The sequence below is a fragment of the Budorcas taxicolor genome, chromosome 11, assembly GCF_023091745.1.
Source record: "Budorcas taxicolor isolate Tak-1 chromosome 11, Takin1.1, whole genome shotgun sequence".
NCBI lineage: Eukaryota > Metazoa > Chordata > Mammalia > Artiodactyla > Bovidae > Budorcas > Budorcas taxicolor.
In genome coordinates, this window is record NC_068920.1 from 133,065,953 (window position 1) to 133,080,254 (window position 14,302).

Sequence of the window (14,302 nt, forward strand, 5' to 3'; positions counted from 1 at the left end):
CAAGCATCTGTTTGGGGAACTAGATAATTCTATACCTCTTTTAACTTTGAAACTCAGGATTCTATTATTTAATCTTGTTGAAATTCAGGATATTGAACTTTGAAGGAAAAATATAGAGTGTATAACAGTTGAAACAGAGGTAGGTAAGCTGATTATGTCCTAGTTTTGACAAGGCCATTCTACAGGAAGGAGTACAGAAAAATAAGAGATTAGGATATAAGTTGAGATAAGGCAGGGTGTGTTGCAAAGCGGAGTACCTAGGAATAAGTAAATAAGACTGGAGTCATTTAAAGCTTTTCGCCAAAGGCTTGAACTGGGGATAATAAATGTTGGAAGACACTGGTGAATTTTGAGGATGAGTTGTAGAAGTTTATTATATTGGATTTCTTTAGCTTAGTTGCTGGAGAGGGGATACCAGTGAGGAAAAGAGAGGCCAAAAATCTGAAAAAGTAGACTTCAGGGCTTCATGAAGAGTCCTGTTAAAGTGCTTGAAGGGCTGTCATCTGAAACTTTCTCTTCCTCTCCACTTACAGACATGGTTTATTACAAGGTCATTTAAGCAAATTCAAACAGTAGAAAAAATCACACAGAGGAAAGAAAAGAACCTCCTAAATTTTCCACCATGATGACCAATGATTTACATCATAAAATCAGGACTAATAAATGGAGTTAGAGGAAGATGTATTTGGTTTAACTAAAGGAAGAATTTATGAATAATTAGAAACGCATAGAGTCTCCACCACCACATTATGAGCTTGTGCAAAAGACTACCTGAAGAATCAAAAGCAAGGACTTCAATAGATCGTTTTACACCAGTGTTTATTGGCAGCATTATTCACAATAGGCAAAAGATGGAAACAACTCATGTTTATTGACAAATGGATAAATAAAATGTGGCATATACAGTCAATGGAATATTTTTCAGCCTTAAAAAAGAAGGCAATTCTAACATTCTACAACATGAAATGAACTTCAGAGACATTATACTAAATTAAATAAACCAGACAGAAGAGGAAAAATACCATATAATTTCACTTACATAAGAGACCTAGAAAGGATTAATAGGAAGGTGGTGGCCAGGGGCTGGTGTAGGGGGAAAATAGGGAGTTGTTTAATGGGTGTGGAGTTTTAGTTTTGTAAGGTGAGAAGAGTTCTGGAGCCTGGTGTTGTAAAAATGTGAATGAACTTAAGTGGAAGTGAATTGTACACTTAGAAGGGGTTGAGATGGTAAATTTTATGTTATCTATGGCTCAGGGGTTAAAGCGTCTGCCTCCAATGTGGGAGACCTGGGTTTGATCCCTGGGTCGGGAAGATCCCCTGAAGAAGGAAATGGTAACCCAATCCAGTATTCTTGTCTGGAGAATCCCATGGACGGAGAAGACTGGTAGGCTACATACAGTCCATGGGGTGGCAAAGAGTCGGACACGACTGAGCGACTTCACTATTCACTACTATGAAACTGCAGAAGTGTTAGTCGCTCAGTCGTGTCTGATTCTTTGAGATCTCTTCTGTCCATGGTGAGTCTCCATACAAGAATAGTGGATTGGCTTGCCATTTCCTTCTCCAGGGGATCTTCCCAACCCAGGGATCGAACCCAGATCTCCCGAATTGCAGGCAAATTATTTACCATCTGGGTCATATTTTGCCACAATAAAGTTGTAGGATTTTGTTGTAATTTGAGTAGTATACGTTTTATATAACGTGGGAGAAACAACCACTGTAGGTAATAAGACAAATGGCTGAGGTAGAAAAGGGGTGAGCAGAGGTTACTTCTTTAAACTTTTATAGACGCTAATTTTTTCCTGTCAAATTTAAAATATAGGCAATGATAGAAGGTTGTAGAAAAATATGAGTGAATTTTAAAAAATTTCTGCCTACAGTGAGATGATACAGAATTGGTGTAACAAGTGATAAGAGTGCTATAAAGGCCTTCAGAATTAGGAGAGTTACAGACAAGATTAAAAAAGCTAAAGATTTTTACTGAGTTGATGGGCCTTGTATATTTATGAATACTTTTGCAGACTTCACTTATAGTTTTATTTTTATCTTCAAGCTCTAGAAAGAAACTAAAAATGAAAGTAGTGAAAATGTCCAGACTTTCAGTGGAGAAATTTGGCATGATTAGTTATGGGAAGAATTATCAGTTAATTTTTAGAGGAGATATTTAATAAAGTTTAAACCTAAGTTTCTGATTCTGTTCAGTTCTTGAGTTGATAGCAAAATTGTAATTGTGGCTAAATTTTTTACATTACTGCACATGTGAAATGTGTACCAACTTGCCTCACCTTGCCAGTGGGAGGGAAATGTTAATTAATCATAAATAATAACTATAGTGTGTGTGTATGAGTGCACACTGGGAAATAAGGAGATCATATCATTTGGCCTCACTCAGTCCCAGTTCATTTATTTTTACATTAAAATGTAAGAATGTGTACTTAGGAAACGTCCACTTTATTTTTTATATCACCAGCACTTACTGCTGTGCAGTTATATGGTAACTATTTGGTAGATGTTCAGTGAATGAGGAATCAAGTTAGTTTCTTTTCCATGTCATCTTTTTTCTAAAAAACTTTTATTGAGATATATTATGCATGCCATAAATTTCACCCATTTTAACTCTATAGTTCAGTGATTTTTTAATAAATTTACTCAGTTGTGCAACTATCACTGTAGTCCCCAATAAGATTTTTCATACTTGTATACAGTTAGTACCAGTTCCCACTGCCATCCTCTAATTTCCTTTCTGTCTCTGTTAGTTGCCCATTTCTAGACATTTCATTTAAATAGAATCATATAATTTATGGTCTTTTGCAGTTAATCCTTATTGTAGCATGTGGATTAACCTCAAAAGACCATAAATTATATGATGAGATGGTTGGATGGCATCACCGATGCAATGGACATGAACTTGGGCAAACTTTTGAGAGATGAGGGACAGGGAAGCCTGGCGTGCTGCAGTCCATGGGGTCGCGAAGAGTCGGACATGACTTGGTGACTAAACCACGATTACCATATTGTAGCATTTATCAGCACTTCATACTTTTTCATTGGTGCATATTGTTTTTATAGATTTCTTATATATGATGCATATTTTTTAGGTTTTTATTTGAATTTCAGACTTGAGAAAAGTTGCAAAAACAGTAAAGTTAAAAAAGCAGTCTATAAAAATTTTTATGTTACTTTACCTAGGTTGCACGAATGTAAGCATTTTATATAATTTATCTGTCTAGTTGATATTTCTGAAATGTGTAAGAGTAAATTGTAGACATGCTGCCCCATTCAAACACTTAGAGAGTATACTTTCTAAAGGCAATATATTCTTATGTAACCACAGTGTAATTGTCAAAATCAAGATATTAATATAATACTACTTTCTAAGCAACAGATTTTATTTAAATTTGACAGTTCTGCTGATGTCCCAATCCATGATCACACATTGCATTTCCTTTTAGCTTTTCTGTATCTTTATAGTCTCCTTTAATGTAAGAACATTCTTTTAGTTTTTGTCTTTCATGACCTTTACATTTTTTATAGAGTTCAGATCAGCTGTTTAGTAGACTGTCCTTCAATTTAGGTATGTCTGATGTTTATTCATGATTAGATTCAGGTTGTACATTTTTGACAAGAATGTCAGAGAAATATGCTATTTTCACTACATCATATCCAAAAGTATGTGATTTCAGCTTATCCCATTATTGGGATATTGGATTGGTTACCCCAGTCCCTCAGTTTATGTGATGTCTGATGTGGTTCTCTACTAAAAAGGTATAATTTTTTTCCTCTTTGTAATTAGTATCTTTTGTGTAGAGGGAGATACTTTGAGACTGTGTAAATACCTTGCTTCTCATTATGTCTTTGCCCACTAGTTTTAGCATCTCATTGTTATTTCTCTATTGCTGCTTAACCATATTATCATAGATTTAGGAGTTTGAAACAACACACATTTATTATCTCAGTTTGTATGTGTCAGCAGTCTGGGCATGGCTTCATTGGGTTCTCTGCAAGACTGTAGCCAATGTGTTGACCAGGGCTTGGTTCTTATTTGAGAATAAGAGGATTGGAGAAGGAACCACTTCTCTCCTTGGAGAAACTGTGTGGTTGCTAGCAGGATTCAGATCCTTTAGATTTATCACAATGGAGTGCCTCGGTTTCCAGCTGGCTGTTTGCTAAAGGCTGCCCTGAGTTCTTTGCCACCTGGGTCCCCCCAACCTAATATGCTTCCTCAAAGCCAGCAAGGGAGAGGCACCTTGCAAGAATACTGCAATCTTTCGTAATGTAGTTACTATTCTGCCCCCTCTGCTCTATTCTGTTGGTGAGAAGCAAGTCACAGGTCCTGCCTACATCATGGGGAGGGAATTACACAGGAGGTGAGTAGGAAGTGGTGATAATTAGGGGTCCTTTAAGAGTATATCCACCAGGATGTCCACTGATAATACTTGTCTGCAGTGTGGTGGCCACATAAGGTGATTTTCTAATTCTTTCATTTCTTTTTTGTTAGTTAGAATTATATGGCAATGAATTATCCCCCATTCATTGATTTGTTCTTTTATTTATATTAGTATGAACTCATTGGAGCGTCCCAGGTGGTGCGGGTAGTAAAGAACCCGCCTGCCAATGCAGGAGACGTAGGAGACGCGGGTTCTATTCTGGGTCAGGAAGATTCTCTGGAGAAGGAAATGGCAACCCACTCCAGTATTCTTGCCTGGAGAATCCCGTGGACAGAGGAGCCTGGTGGGCTACAGTCCATAGGGTCGCAAAGAGTTGGACATGACTGAAGCGACTTAGCGCTTAGGAGTTCATGCATGAACTCACAGATTTCTTTGTTTATTCTCTGGGTTATTATTTTCTACTGTATTTGTTTATTTTGTTACTTGAGTAGTAGGTAGCGGTTTAACCCCTACACAAACAGGTAAGAGAAGTCTTTTGCATGGGTGCCTAAACAGGTTTGTGATATAATGAGTCATTTATCAAAATAGACATTTGAAAATTGAAAATGTATTTTGACATAACAAACTTTTCAAGTTGTTATCGCAATGTCATGATTGCTTTTATATTGATATTATTCAAGGGAATCACTAATTTTCTCCCTAATAATTGAAATGATTAAATGTTTTGGTGATAATGAACTAAACGCACTCATTCTAAAATCGCTGGATCCTCCCACCCAGCTTCTTCACCTTGGGCTTGTCTCTTGATCTTTAAATGCTACGTATAGGCATCCCCACTCTTTGCATTTGTGAGCATCAATGACTGACTCTCTTTGAGTGTGAGTGTGTCTCTCTTCTGGTACTTGGTGAACAAATACCTTGCTAGTCAATGTGTCTTTTCTCTTTGGATGTCTCTCACTTCAGTCTGTGTATAGTCTCTATGCCCCTTTACCTGCTGTTCTAGTTTTTGTTTTAACTAGCATGCTGTTAACAAAGGAAGTGATTTTGAAAAAGAGCCTTACTCTCTTTTAGAAGTTACATTGTTTTATTATTAAAATTATTAAATTTATTCATATATTTTAGAGTATTTACTATAAAATTTTTGTAAAAACGGTTCCTAATAGCCAAAACCAGGTCAATCAGTAATGAAAAAATAAACACTGGAAAATACTCTGAAATCAGTAACCAGGAATTACCACTGTATTACATTTAATTGAAGAAACTAAGATAATTGCTGTACTAACTTTTCCCCTGAAGATTAGTAATATACTTCATTTAGGGTATTAATTCCTAAATGATCTCTGAAGTTGAGGAAAAAGAAAATAGAAAAATTCTGAATGTGCGTTATCACGTGCTAAAAAAAATAGAAAGTATTTGCATTTCTCTTTTATCACCATAATTGCAACCTTTTTTCCCCCCTCTAAATGTTTCTCCACTCCTGAGTTTTTTTTCTTTGTTGGCTAGATTTAAGTTAATGGATGATCTTTTCCCTGAGTTCTCGTGAACTTAATATTTTTCTATTACTTCTTTCTTTAAGTGATATTTTAGCTAGATATAGATACAGATATATATATTTTTTTCACTGTCTGGCATTGAGTATTGGTAAGAAGGCAGATGTTCCCTGCATTATACTGGGCTTATCAGTCAGTTTTTGCTGCATAACTGTCTTGGTTTCAGTGGTTTATAACAACACATTAGTTCCTTTTCTTCTTCATGTCTTTAGAGGAGCTGGAGATTAGTTATTGCCTAGGCTTGGCTCTCTGCTGTGGGTTCCGAAATCAGTGGCCTGCTCTCATGGCAATCAGGAGGAAGTCAAACTGTGCAAGCAGCTGCTAGCCCCTGGTTCTGACATATCTGTTACCATTGTATTGATCAAGTCTTATGGCCAAGCCCAAGAGGGGCAAGGGAATAAATACATTTTATTTACTGTAAGGTGGCCTGATAGAGGGAGTGAATGATTACCTAAAAACAATAATGTACTCTGCCACTTTTGCTTTTCATGCCTAGATCTCAGCTTGATTCTTTCTTAATCCTTGAAGTTCAAGATTTAGAAAAAAATTAAGATAAATATTTTGGAGTATCTTGGGTCAGTTAGGCTGTGCATGTTGAATAGCATGTTGCCTCCTTCCATCATTCAGTATACACTGTTGATTCATACACATAATATTTTCTCATTGGTAGGAGAGAGTTGTCACCCTTGGATATTCTCGTATAATTTTCTTCTGTATCCTTTTCATATCTCTGTCAGTATGAAGGCTTTTGATCTAGATGCTTTGTCAGTTAAGATATTTTCATTTGTAAATAACAGGAACTGTAATGTAAACTGGCTTAAACATTAAAGGAAATTAATCATGTGATAAAAGTGAAAATACCTGGCAAAACTTGATCCAGGTGCTTTGGCAGTTTGTTCAGAAATTTGGCTCTGCTTCCTTCATTTTTGTTCCATTTTCACCAGGTTCATCCATCATAGTTACAGATGGAGCCTGTATGCTTTGGGGTTTGACTATAGAAGAAAAGAGAGAATCTGCTTCCCAGAGCTTCAGTGAAATCACATGCTATTGAATCTGGCTGGCCTACAGTAGAGTCACATATTAAATTAAAACTTTTTCATGACAATATGTATAGTTATAAATGAAATATATTGAGAAGTATTGATTCTATACAACATTGAGATGGCTTCCATAGACAAGGTACTTAAGGCTGAGATCTGAAGAGTGAATTAATTGGAGCTTCTAAGAGAAAAGGTGAGGGTTATCATTGCAAGCAAGAGCATTAACTAGTACAAAGGCCAAGAAGTCAGAAGAATTGTAAGCTACAAAATGAACAGAAAACTAGAGTAGGCCAGAGCAGAGAGGGTGTCGCAGGGGTCAGATCATTTTGATAATTCTGGGCTTTATTTTAAGCACATTGTGATATCATGGATCAATTTTCAGCTGGGCGGAGATGGCACAATCATACATATTTTTAAAAGGTCACTGGCTTCAGAGTGGAGAATTGATGAGGGTGAGTGAAGTTACTGTCACTCAAGATAGGTAGGGAACGCTGGAATATTATGACACTGGGGTGGGAAACAAGTGAAGGTAAAATACCACAGTTACTCAGTCACTTCTCTGTGACATACACTTGCTGTATGTAATTAAGATTCTGTACAGATTATGAAGTAGATAGTGTTTCTTCTGTTTCACAGATGAGCAGATTAAGGATATTTACTGACTTGCCCATGATACACTCAGGTCTGAACTCTAAGATTGGTCTGAATACATAAATCTGGCTCCTTAGGCCACACAGTGGTCTCTTCATGAGTTGCTATGTTTGTTTCCTCTGAGCAGTGTTAATTATAGGCCTCAGGTCTTTCAGCCCTGCTGGCTACTGTTTACCCCCTTTACTGCAGAGAGAATCAAATAAGGCTGTTGGCAGTATGACTGAAGTTACTTCTGTTCTTAGGCCTTGTGTAGGAAGCATCTTAGTATATTTCCTTCATGAAGTATATCAGCATAAAATTATAACACTACACTTATTCCTTTCCTTGAGAACTGCCCCCCACCCCCACCTCCAACCCCTGCTCCAACTCCAGTCTCTTAAACATGGACCAAAAAAATTAGAAACTAAATTATCTCATGATAGTTACATAATCTTTTGAGGTATTCTTGCTTCAGCTGCTTCAACCCCATATTATACTTACTTGACTTGACATCAGTATTGATTTCCTCTGTACCAGGGTTTTATCACTCATGCAGGGGCTGTCTGTTCCTTCAAGTCACTCAGTTATTTTTATTTAGTTATGTCATTCTGGAGTTACTTCCCTTGAAGATATATTCCTGCCATCATGGGCAGTGTGGCCTATTTTACTTCTCTGCCATTGCTTCATTATTCATAAAAATGAATTTTTCAAGGGTTCTCTGGTTTTTTATATTTTCCTGAAATCAGATCTAAATTTTTGTTTTAAACAGTGTAGTGTTCTGTATATCTTGTGGGCTTTTTGAAACTTATATTTCCTTCAAAGGAAAATTACACCAGATTTGTGAGGAAAATATGATGGTGTCTGTATCTGTTACCACATCTTTTCACCAGATGTGTGTGCCATTTACTTTCATTTTATGGGTTTTACCGTAAGAGATTTTTTTGTTTTGGTTTGGTTGGCTTGGGGTTTTTGTTTGTTTTTTTGGTGTTTGTTTGTTTTGTTTTGGGTTCTAGGTACCAAGCTCTAGATGAGACTATATGTTACTTTCTCTCAGACCTAAAGTACTTTGTACAAACCTGCAATCTCCGTTCCATAATGCCAAAATGCAAAATGCTTGAAAAAGGTTTTTCAGTCTTTTGGTACCAAACTTCCCCTTGTCGACAGTTCTCTTAAACTGTTTTTCCTAGTTAGTGTGAGTATTCATGTATTTGACTGTATTTGGTTATAAGATTGCTGCCCCCGATCTCTCTGGTGATGTTACCTAGATTATGGCATATCATGTTGCCTTTCAAAAATCCAGATTTTTATGTCTGAAACGATTGGCCTTAAGTTTTTGGGGTCAGGGGTTGTGGACTTGTGTCTGTTTTGGTAGCACTGGTTGCAGTGTGCTGTGACAGTTTGTTCCCTTGTCTAACTGTCCTGTTAAACTTTGAACAAGGAAGCTTTCCTCTTTGGAGCCACAGACCCTAGTTTATTGGATACTTAATAAACAGTACTAAACAGAGTGGGTACTTAATACTGAAATTGAATACCAAAAATTAGGGCACACCTTTTACCAGATAGGTTATTGAGCTACAGATTATAGCATGTTTTCTTTTTACTTGTTATATGTTCTTTTTAAGCAGTTTCTTTCCTCTTCTGCTTCTTTCTTCTTACTGAAATTTTGTCTGCACCCGTTACAAAGCACTGTGTGATCTTGAACCAGCTTACTTATTAACACCTCAGTATATTCGTTTGTTCATTTGTAAAAATGGTTTAATAATTTTGCTTACCTCAAAGGATTGTTGTGAGGTCTAACCAGAATGGTTCCTGGAATTTAGCACTCTTTTTGCTGTTAACAAAGCTGTTATTGATTCATATCCTGTTGGTTACCTTACTAACATATGGTCAGCCATTCTTTTATTGACTTTGAAGTCATTTTCAGTGCTTTGACACTTTTTAACAATGCTGAAGTTAATCCTTGCATGTATGTTTGTAAGTCTTTGTGGTCTTATTTTGGGAGGATTGATGGAAGTGGGATTGTTGAATTAGTAGCCCCTAATAGTTTTAATTTTAACTATTAATTAATTTTAACTTCCATGAACTTTCCTAAGACGGAATTGAAGGGGGAGTAAGGGGTGGCAGTTTTCAGTCCCACCAGCAGTCTTTAAGAGTGCTCATTTTCCCGTAACCTTACCAGCAATGGGTTTTATCAGTTCACTTTTAAAAATGTAATTATAAGCTTATGGGAAGTTATAAGAATAGTCCCATGTATACCTCCCCCTGCTTCCTCCAGTAGTGGCATCTTACATGTAACTGTAGTATGATGTCAAAACCAGGAAACTGACACTGTACAGTACTGCCGACAGAGACTTGACTATATTTGATTTCTCCAAGTCTGGCCGTGGTGTCTCAGTTTCATTTGTTTTCCTTTAACCACTGTGAAGTTTGGGCAGCTTTTCATGTATTCTGTTGGCCGTTTATACTGCACGTTCATATCCTTAATCCGTTTTTTTCTAATTGGTTGGTTGTGTTTTCCTAAAAGAAGCTCTCTTAGGATTATTCATTTTTTTGTCTGCCATTTGTTATGCAGTTACTTATTCTAGCTTTGTATGTTTTGTGTAATTTTGTTGATGATATTTCTTTCCTGTACAGAAATGTTTATTTTTTATTTAGTTATTAAGGTTTTCTTCTGTGATGTTGGAGTTTTCTCTCTTATGTCAAAAGTTTGCTCTTTCCTGTAGGATGCCACACATTTCCATTTAGGAAAATGAATTGATTGCAATTAGAAAGGAAAATGTTATATATGAATTTTCTACAGATAATTTATTATATAGCTAAAACTCCAGAAAATATGATAAATGTATATTAACTTCCCTGGTGGCTGGGTGGTAAAGAATCTGCCTGTAATGCAAGAGATGTGAGTTCGAGCCCTGGGTTGGGAAGAATTCCTGGAGAAGGAAATGGCAACTCATTCCAGTATTTTTGCCTGGAAATTCTCATGAACAGAGGAGCCTGGCAGGCTACAGTCCATGGGGTTGCAAGAGTCCCACACAACTTAGTGAATAAACAACAACATATTAGAATTAGTAAACTTTTAATCAAGTTTCTACATAGAAGATGAATATTCCAAAGCCTGTTTTATAAGTCTTTTAAAGTGATCTTATGATAGGTCTAAATATAAGAAACCATTATATAGATAAATATGGAATCATTATGTTACACACTTGACACTAATATAATATGTCAATTATATCTTCATTTTAAAAAGGCCATGGAAATATGTTCTTTCCATAACTAAAATTCATTCTGGTACAGCAATATGGAAGGAGATTAATATTGTTTATTTCTCTTTGTGTTTTCTTCTTCCTCTCTGTTTTACTTCTGAATAGGCTTGTGCTAAGTGAAATATATTAAAAAAATTTTTTTTCTGCTTCATTGAAGTGTGTTAACAAATAAAATTGTAAGTAAAATAAAATCTTTACAGAATACTTTGGTGATACTTATGTGAGAGAAAATTTTCTTGACTTAAATGTTAGATGCTGAATTGAGATTAAGAAAGTTATAAAATTGGTTTTTCTTTAGATATCTGGGAATGAATTTTACATCCATTTTCTCCATGGCCACCTCTCTAGATTTATAGACTTTTTATAGTTTATAAAATGTGTTTTGTCAAATGAGTGTTGATCCATTAATTTTTATCTTAATTCAGTGTTACATAGGCTATTCAGAGACTAGAAACTAATCATTGTGTTCTTTCTGTTTTTTTGACAGTGGAACTTCCCCTCTTGCATGCCTGAATGCCATGCTGCACACAAACTCCCGAGGTGAAGAAGGCATCTTCTATAAGGTTCCAGGTAGAATGGGAGTATATACTTTGAAGGTAAATATTTTTGTTAGGGAGTCATTTTTAAAGTAAAAACAGGAAGTGACTATATATAAATAATACTTGAATCATAGAGACAGAATTCTGTTCTTGAAGAGCTTACTTTCATGAAGTAAAAATTTCAATCCCATGTCCAGTACTTTTTTCTTTAATTAATCTGTAGCCATGTGTAGATAGATTGGAGAAGTAACTTCACTTCATTCTCTGCCACAATATTATTTTGAAAGGATGAATTGAAAATTACTTCCAGTGACTTTTTAAAGGGCCTCACATCATTTAAATAATAATGAGTGTTACCGTGGAGCATATAGCTTTAATGCTTTATACTACTTTCTCATTTAATTCTCTGTTACAATTCAGAACTGTGGTTATTATTTCTTTATTATAATGGAGAAAGCCGAAGTTGGATTTTCTTGCCCAGTGTTGGCCAGATAGTATTAGAGCCAGAATATGAACTCACATCTGACTGAATTTCCATTTTCTTTTACCATAACAAGCTTGCTAATTTCTAATTCCTGCACTAAAAAAGGGATCTTGACTTATCATTGTCCTTACAGTTATAAACAGAGAAACCAACTCAAATGAACTTGAGGAAAACAGAGAATTTATTAGTTCATGTAGCTCAAAGTTTTAGGAAACTCAGCCTGAATTCAGGAGCTCAAATGATTGTCATCAGAAATGGGTCTCTCTGCTTTCTTTTGGCTTCATTGTAAGGCAGGCCTTCTCCTCACCTACATGACTTCACTCCCAAGCCCCATTCTGCATGCTGTAAGCCTGGGGGGAAGGAGTCTCACAAACTGAAGCAGGAGCCCTTTTAGTTAGTTCTGTTGTAGCTTAATTGGTGTGCCTTAGCACGAGTGCCTGTACCTAAACAATCACCTTTGCCAAACATATTGAATCTTCTGATGGCTGCCCTTAGGTTCATGATCACCCTTGATATGAGGGTGTGGTTAAGCCCTCTCTAGCCAGATGGATTGAGGAGAGTGTTATTTCTCAAAGGAAATTTATCAGCAGTGACTTACGTCCACCTGTGTGTGCAGCTCTTTTCCCCTCTTACCTTTTTAGCTTCGGCTGTAGTCATCACTGTGCTTGGTGGTTATGTGCAGCACGCTAATTTTTAAAAGATCTAACTCAACTTTAATACCTTCTTTTAAAATACCTTGTTCAACTTCTTGGGGTTACAGGGATCTAGCCCACATGGAGCTTTCTATGTTTCTTCTAGGTTTTAGCTGTTGTAGACCTTCCATATTGTTAAAAATATTTATTAAATGCCTGCTCTGTACTGGACACGTAGAGGCTATAAAGAAGGATGAATTAAGGTTCCTGATCTCTTAAATCTCACATAGTTACTGAAATAATTAGTGACAGAATGTACTGTGCTATAAAGTGCTGTTATAGTGTAGAGAAATAAAGATTCATCTTGAATAAAGGGATTTGGAAGTTTTTGTTTTTATTTTTGCTATTTTAAAGTTGTACAATTTGAGTTGAACTTTGGTAGATAAGTAATGGGAGGAAGGGCCTTCCAGGACAAGGGACTAGGTTAAGCAGAGGCGCAGATAAAAGGATTCAGAATGGACTTGGGAGTAAATTGGAGCAGTTAGACCATAATCTGTGTGTGGGCTGGAGTGGTAAGGAGTCAGGGTGGGGTAAATGTTAGGTGAAGAACACACTTTGGAGGCTTTTGAAAACCTGACTCAGCAGTTGGAGAGAGGAGGAGGGAGGGTAGGCATGTGTTGAGGAAATGGCAGAGGCTTTCAGGGGAATAGCATGATCAAATCCATGTTTAGGAAGATAATTCAAGTAGGATACACTTAAGAGTTAAGCAGGAAAACTTGTCAAAAAGATGGTTATGATTGTTTAGGAGTGATAATTGGGCTGTACTATGAGTGACTGGGGCTTCCTTGGTGGCTCAAATGTAGAGAATCTGCCTGCAGTGTGGGAGACCAGGGTTTGATCCCTGGGTCAGAAAGATCCCCTGGAGAAGGGAATGGCTACCCACTGTAGTATTCTTGCCTGGAGAATTCCATGGACAGAGAAGCCTGGTAGGTTAGTCCATGGGGTCGCAAAGAGTCAGACACGACTGAGCGACTAACACTTTTCATGAGACTGCTAAAAGAGATGGAGGCAAGGAACATTAGAGAAATAAAATGTGGACTCCTGGGAGTAAAAGAACAGGTGCAGTGATTCTCACATGTGGGGTGTGAGTTGATCCTGGAGGGGTCACAAGTTTAGGAAGATAGTTACATTTGTACTCAAGTATTTGTTGAACTTATGGATCAAGAGGTCTCTTTGGCAACTAACCCGTAAAAGTTTTCCTGGATTTTGAAAGAAAGAATAGAAAAATAAGGGATACGTATTTTAAGAAAGTGTATAACATATGAAATGGCACTGGAGTTAAACATAAGTGAGAAAAAACAGCTTCTTACCAGATCAGAGGTTGCTTTCTTTTTTTTACTGTTGACTACACCCTGCGGCATGTGGGATCTTAGTTCCTCCATCAGTAATCGAACCCATGCCCCCTCTGGTGCAAGCTCAGAGTCTTAACCACTGAACCAAAAGGGAAGCCCCCAGAGATTACTGCCTTGACTGTAATGTTGTGAGTGCCAGTTGTAGGTAGGATGGTCATGTGTCAATTTTTGATCTGATAATAAAATTAAATTGTGTGGGAAAACAGAAATTATATTGAGAAGAAAAAAAATCATTCGTAGTTTTATAACTTAGAAATAACATTCACTAATGTATTTATATTTTATATACTATATAAATACATAGTAGCCAGCTAATATTTATTGAACCCTATCATATGCTAGGCACTGTACTAAGCATTTT

The 14,302-nt window shown here is 36.6% G+C and overlaps 1 protein-coding gene across 1 annotated transcript in view; it reads left to right on the top strand.

The window, feature by feature from the left end:
• The window catches only part of ASXL2 (ASXL transcriptional regulator 2), a 108,483-nt gene that overhangs the window by 61,148 nt on the left and 33,033 nt on the right, over window positions 1-14,302 (top strand). Inside the window, exon 4 of the mRNA XM_052648456.1 lies at window positions 11,362-11,470. Within this exon, the coding sequence (XP_052504416.1) occupies window positions 11,362-11,470 (109 nt within the window). The remainder of the gene's footprint in view (window positions 1-11,361; window positions 11,471-14,302) is intronic.